The sequence below is a fragment of the Limulus polyphemus genome, unplaced genomic scaffold, assembly GCF_000517525.1.
Source record: "Limulus polyphemus unplaced genomic scaffold, Limulus_polyphemus-2.1.2 Scaffold8854, whole genome shotgun sequence".
NCBI lineage: Eukaryota > Metazoa > Arthropoda > Merostomata > Xiphosura > Limulidae > Limulus > Limulus polyphemus.
Window position 1 is genome coordinate 19,405 of NW_013674464.1, and position 7,609 is coordinate 27,013.

At 34.2% G+C, this 7,609-nt stretch overlaps 1 protein-coding gene across 1 annotated transcript in view; it reads left to right on the forward strand.

The window, feature by feature from the left end:
* LOC111083276 (neurofibromin-like) overlaps positions 1-822 on the forward strand; it is a gene marked incomplete at its 3' end in the record, with an annotated part of 7,814 nt that extends 6,992 nt beyond the window's left edge. The window contains exons 5-6 of the mRNA XM_022379662.1: positions 210-393; positions 636-822. Of these exons, the coding sequence (XP_022235370.1) occupies positions 210-393; positions 636-822 (371 nt within the window). The remainder of the gene's footprint in view (positions 1-209; positions 394-635) is intronic.
* Positions 823-7,609: the final 6,787 nt, after the last annotated feature.

Sequence of the window (7,609 nt, forward strand, 5' to 3'; positions counted from 1 at the left end):
TAATGTGTATAGCTTTATAACCTTCACCAACAGTGTTTTTTCAATAGTAATTTCTTGAAAAGTTGCAGAAATGAAACAAATATACTGACTGTGTTGAACAGATGTTTGTAGACTGTCTGATTTTTTTTTCTCTGACATTAACAAAACATTATATAATGGTACTGATTACTACTAAATAGTTTTTTGTTTTTTATGTTATGTTTCCCTAGCTCCCAGGTTCTGTTCTCCATATCTCAGAAACTCATTCAACATCAGATATACAACTACTCTGAGATTCTGAAGTGGTTACGGGAGATTTTGAAGTGTCGAAATGCTTTCCTGTTAAGGAATAAAGATTATGCCAATTTGGGTAGTCATGTAGCCGTCTCTAGACAGGCACACATAAAGCTAGAGGTTAGTTTTAGTTTTTAAGATAATAAGTAATAAATCAATGTTAAAAATATAAAAGAAAGTACATTTAAATATCATAGTGTTTGGGAAAGTACGAGGATTTATTACCAATAACACTTAATTCTTTATGCTATTTAAATTAAGTCTTCACATGACAGATATTATTGTCAGGATGGATCAGTAGATAATTATTAAGATGGATTTTATATAGATTTTTTAATACAACAGTACTATTTTTTATGTAGGTGGTTTTCTTCATGTACTTATGGAGTATTGAAATAGATGCTGTTCTTGTGACAATGTCCTGCTTTGTTCTTTTGTGTGAAGAGGCAGACATTCGTTGTGGCCAGGATGATTTGTCTGTAACCTACTTACTACCAAATTATCATGTCTACCAAGAATTGGCTGCTGCAAGTACTGTTCTAACAACTGGTAAGTTGCATTAACACTCAGCACCTTTCCAACAACAGGTATGAACTCAGCACTGTTCTGATAACAATGAACCTAGATTTTCATCAGCACTATTTTAATGGCATACAAGTCAGACTCATATTCACATTGTTCTAGCAACATGTAAACCACATTCACATGCAGCAACAAGAGGTAAGTCAGACTCACACTGACATTATTCTAACTACAAGTAAGTCATATTCATCATCAGTATTGTTCTAACAACAAGTAAGTCAGGTTCTTACTGACATTGTTCTAACTACGGGTTAGAAATCAAATTTGGCATCAACATTATTTATGCCTGTCATTTCAAAAGTGAATGTTGAGCTTTGCCTGTGTGCATAGTTTTTCAAATGCAGTGTGGGAAGCGGCTGACATAAATGGGAGACAGGTGAACACTCAGACAGACACCACAGTTCGCAATATATATATAAGATTGCAGAAATATTGGTAATATTGAACTTACCAATACTTTTCTTTCCCTATGAATAGTTATTATTGAACATAACTATTTATTTGAAAAGATTTCATCGTCGATGACTACCTCATCTCAGAAGGTTCGTGTCAGTATGGAAGATATTTACCACAGATCAGTGGATCATTCAAGTACTCAGGAGTGGATTGGTCATTCAGTTCACATCTCCTCCACTGCCTCTCATATTGTTTGGCTTTACACTCCCCAATGACCCTATTACGTCCAACCATCGAGCACAAGCCATCCATGATTTTCTATACCAAGAGGCCATGGAGCAAGTCACCTCTTCTCTCGGGTTTTTTTTATTCTTAGCTGTTTGTAGTACCTAAAAAGATGGGCAATTGGTGACCGGTTATAGATTTTTCTCATCCCACTTGCTTCCTCCAGCCTCCTTGGTTTACAATGGAGTCGTTCTTTCTCTTTGGTGTCTCTTTTCACCCGGACTATGGATGGCATAATTTGATGTTGCAGAGGCCTACCTTTAGATCCCGATTATCGAACCTTCAAGGCGTTATCTCAGTCTTGTGCACCACAACCAGCTTTTTCAGTTTTGTGCTTTACCATTTGGCCTCCCATCTACTCCATACATTTTTGCTAGATAGTCAGAGCTTTTTTAAAGTCATCTTCACTCCCTCAGTATACACACTCACAATTACATGGACAATTGGCTTCTTCTCGCCCCTTCCTATCATTTCATAGAACTGTACATTCAACCTCTTTTATCAGAGGCTGAGAGGGCTGGGCTTCTTAACAAAAAAAGAGGAGGGGTTAGTCTGTTCTTACTTCCACACCGTACCTCATCATTTTTCACTTCTAGACTAAGCCAGGCCCAACCTTCTCCCCTAAACCTTCAGGCCATGGGAAGGGCATTTCTTCAAATACAGTTGTCTCCTTCACCACCAGCATGCACAGTTCTATCTCTTTAGGTGATGTGGGCAACCTTGGAATCACTCATTCTTTTAAGTTGGTCCCACATGAGGGCCCTTCAATGGTTGTTACAGGACCAGTAGAATATTTGCACAAATGTGCTGCATTGTCCAGTGAGACTGTCAGATTCCAGTTTGCTGGATCTCTGCTGATGGTTGGATAAGGACAACACAACAGTAGGTGTACCTCTACTATCTCCATGGCCAAGGTTATGTCTGTTCACAGATGCTTCTCTTCAGGGCTGTGGTGCTTGTATGGAAAATATGATATTCAACGGACTTTGGACAGTAGAGAAAGCTTCTCTCCACATCAATCTGTTAGAACTTTTAGTAGTTCAATGGACTATGACTCAGGGTCTCATTGTTGAGAGGGAAGGTTATATTGCTTCATTTGGGCAATTCCACAGTAGTCTCGTACATTTCAAAGCAAGGGGGCACTCACTCCAGGTATCTTTGTTTTCAACCAGTGGATCTTCTCTTTTAGGCACACAACCACCAGATTGTTCTTCTTGCTTCTCATGTTCCAGGGGTAATGACTCTAGTGGTCGACCAGTTTTACACCCAACAGAGCTCTTCCTATGGAATGGATACTTCATCCTCAAGTTTTTCATTGGATCTTCTCTGCTCTAGGGACACCACAGATTGATGCTTTTGTCACACACTGGAATGCTCAGCTCCCATCCTTCTGGTCTCCAGTACCTCACCCTCTGACTTTGGAAGTAGATGCTCTCACCCAGGATTGGGCGAGTCTTCATCTTTATGCATTCCTTCTGACTCATCTGTCCTCCAATGTTCTGGCACTGATTCACTCCATTTCCTGTCAAGTTCTTCTGGTGGCACCACATTGACTGGGTCAGCCCTGGTTACCACTCCTCTTCAGAAGAGTCAAGCTCTTCCTCCCTGGCCATCCCTCTTACATCGGCCTCGGTCGGACATATTTCATCCAGCAGTTAACGTTCATCAACTTCACGCCTGACTTTTATGCAGTCCATCACACTTCATCAGGGATTGACATCTTGAGTAGTGTCCTTATTAACACATTCCATTCAACATTCTTATTTGGAAGTTTATCAAAGGCAATGGTAACAATACTGTAACTTTCAGGTTGGGTGCCTGGGCCTGTAATTCTGAATTTAGTTTGTTGCATTTTGTGCTTTTTCAGGTTGGAGTGAGGGTTTGTCCACTTCTGTGTTGCTTTTCTTCTCTTTGTAATTTTGGTGGTTTGACATACAACTTTCTGTAATTTTCAGGTTGGGTTCCCTTCATATCATATTCCTATTATACCATTATGTCATATTGCAGTCCCCATGCCCTAGCCACTACACCTTGGATTTAGCTTTGCATCCACAGCCCTATAATTCCTACGAAGAGATGTGGAACCTTTTCTGTGTGGTTCAATACTAACATATATTATGTTGAGTCAGTTGGTTTAACCAGTGTGTTCATTAACTCATAAAAATCACATAATTAACATAGTTAATACAAAAAACAAGTAACTTCAACAAAAGCCTAAGCACGTAACCTTTCACAACTATAGTTTTATTCAACTCCATCAAAAGTTGTTCTGGTTCAATCATTTATCACATTGTAGTCATTGACTCAGTAGAAATCACATAATTATCATAGTCACTTTCTTTACTCTAACTTTAAATACTCCAACACAAATCACACCATTGATATATAAAACTTTCTCTTACCTCTACATTTCCCCCCAATTCTTTGCTAACTTTTCTTAAGTTAGTTTTCTGTTTTTAAAAACTGTTAACCTTAAATTTGTCATCTTTTGTAAGCCCTTTTCAAGCCTGACCATTGGCCAGAGTCATTTTAGCAAGGTCACCTTAAATATACCAGTAAATTAAAACATGTCAAATAGTATGAGAGGTCACACATAGTCTGTGATATTGTCTGTATACATTTAGCCAGAACTTGCAACACATTAAATAAGATGCAAGTTTATATGTGTTTATGTAATTGTTCATTATCACAAGATTCGTTCAGGTGCCAATTGCAAAGAAAGACATCCATGGACTTGACTGATATATATTCATAAGTAATACATGAATGAATATCTGCTTCATTCTCAAACTACTTTTGAATCTGAAAATTTAACAGATATGTCATGGAAGCAACTTGAGTACACAACTTGTGTTGCTAGTTCAAACAGAGATCCTTCTTGATTACTGTTGCCTTGGGCAAGTAGACAGTTTTTGCCACTGACCTCTCTATTTGTGGATTCTCACCTGTTACAAGATGTCACACAAGCTTACCACAGTTGGGGTTCTAGTTGCAGGTCTCATTCCAGTAGGCCATTATGCCCCAAGTAGATCCAAATTCCTTTGTTTTCCAATGCCATTAAATACAATTGATGTATTCATCTTATAAATTTTAAATCACTGATCTGAATACATCTTTACAATCTTAGTGTATGGATATGTTATGTCAGAATGACCTGACACATACCCTTCTCACAAATGATACATTTTTGGTGGCATCAAACTACCCGGAAAGATGCTAAACAACGTTAAATGTAGTTCTGATACATTTTACTCCACCACTACTTTATATTGGCTGGGGCTATCATGTGACTTACGGATTTGCATATTCAAAATTACTTTAATATGCAGTACTCTGGCCTCTCTCAGATATATATATATATAGGATGTGCTATCGTTCTGTGGACATCTAACCAGAACATTATTGCTCTTAAATTTTGTGGTATCCACAATTCATTTTTAAACTAAAACATACACCATTGACAGTTTTGCCACTTTTATACACTCTTTAATAAGAAAATTTAATTAATTATTTTACAAATTGACATAACATCTATGAATTATGCATCCTAGCCTTAAATAATCTAACACAAACTTAAGCATTCCACCTTTCCAAATTATAATTTTATTAGTACTGTTATCTAAAATTACCTTTCCTTTTGAAAAAAAGTTATTTCAGAAATTATATTTCCTTCTATAAGAATAACGATATTTATGAAGTTACCTTTCTTTCTGTAAAAATATTACTATAGAGGATGAGTTATATTAAAACAATTTTGAAGCCTGACCACACTGTCAGGCTCTATTTTAAGGCTGTCACATCCAAAGCACATTACTTCTCCCACAGACTTTAAATATCGAGCATATGAGGATGCTGCTGTCCCTCCCACTGTCCTTCTAAATTATTATTCATAATAGGCTTCGTACTTAAGTTTCTAATTATTCAGCCTGAGCTATATTTAATGATGAAATACTTATAATTCAATGTGTAAGAACAATGCTACAGTTTTCTTTCTTTCAATAAAAACAGTGCTACTTAAAAAGTTACATTTCCTTCTGCAAAAATAGTGCTATTTCAGAAGTGATTCTTACTTTTACAAGAATATACTAATCAAACTTATATGCTATAATACAATTATTAATAAATTTACACAGTTGACTTGAACTTTACTAAAAAAATACTGAGTGAGTAAGCCTTACAAACAATTTGTTACAGTATAACTTAGTCAAAAATTTAAGATATGCTAAATTAAAAGAATTATTATGACTCTCACTGAAAGGATAATTTAGAGTGTCAGGCTTCATACAATGTTGATGAATTTGGTATTTAAAGTATTAGGAAAATTAATATAAATAGCAAAATAACATTTGGAAAAAACACCACTTTTCTCTTTCATACATCTATTTTAAAAATTTTTTGTATTTTCTGATTAACTTGCTAGTAAGAGGCCTTTTGATTCAGTGCTATGGAATCAGTAGATAAATTAGGCATTTTGATTCAGTGCTATGGAAACACTAGGTAAGTTAAGTATTTTAATGCTGTGCTATAAAATCAGTGGGTAAATAAAGCCTATTGATTCAGTGCTATAGAAACAGTGGGTAAGTTAGACCTGATTCAGTGCTACTGGAACAGTGGGTAAGTTAGGTCTTTTGATTCATTAGTGCAGAAACAATAGGTAAATTAGGCCTTTTGATTCAGTAATATAGTAACAGTCGGTAAATCAGAACTTTTGAGTCTGTGCTACAGAAACTTATCCAAGCAACATGCGAGTTAAACATCAAGATAAAAAAGTTCTAACTTTTGACTGCTCTTTTTCAACAAGTGAGAAATTAAGAGAACACTTTAGTGTAGATTTTCATTTCTGTTAAAAGTGCTCTGTTTTAAGAAAGTTGTAAATTGTTGATTCATAATAATTAATGAATTGAATAGTTTACATATTTACCTATTTTAAGAGAGTTGTAAACTATTGGTTCATAATAATTAATGGATTTCACTTTATTTCATTGTTCATATATTTACGTGTTTTAATAAAGTTATAAACTGTTAATTCATAGTGATTAATGAATTTCACTTTATTTAATTTTATTTATATTTACATATTTTATTAAAGTTGTAAACCATTGGTGCATAATAATTAATAAATTTCACTTTATTTCATAGTTTACATTTTGGCTTGTTTAAGAAAGTTATAAACTATTGGTTCATAATGTTTAATGAATTTCACTTTATTTAATAGTTTACATATTTATATGTTTTAAGAAAGCTGTAAATTGTTGGTTCATAATGATTAATGAATTTTACCTTTCTTAACTTTCAGCACGGGCTTGGTCCCTGGAACCGACCCCGTAACCATTTTGTGCTTGTTATAGTTTTCATGCTATAACTTTTAAATTAGTAAGCAAATGTTAACGAAATTTGGCAGGTTATCAGTAAACATTAAAATGCTTTCATACTCAAAATATCAATTTTTTTTTATTAAGTCATAAGGTTTGTAAAGCAATGTTATCCTCATGCCTTTTTTTCTTTTCACATGTTGTGTATCTATCATGCAAAGTAATTTTCATTTTGAGATTTTAAATACTTTTATACATCAGAAAATTTTCAAATATCACATGCAAAATCTTTATAATGTCGAGATATTTATCAAACATTTCTTAAGAAAAAACTTTATATTTTATCTGCTATTTTCAGTAATTAATCTCTGTACTGGTTCGAGAGATTTGACTGATCTTGCAACCACCATTAAAATTTAGGAAATAAATGGAAATTATGTCTCTTTCATTCTAGAAATAACACAAATTATAACAAGAAAACATAAATGTTTAGACTAAAAAGCTTAAATGTCATAACATTATACATTTACATATATTTATTATATTGACCTTTCAGCCGTGCCTGGCTAACAATACAAACAATTATTTCTTTTAGTTATGTACTCAGTTGCTGCTTGACGTAGGTTGCCAAGTTTTTTAACATTTTACACGTGGAGGATATGAAACAAAATATTTTTTTTTTAAGTTTTATTTTTACTTTCAAAAAACTAAAAAATCATAAATTACTACATCAATAACATAGGATTCTACTATAATTTATC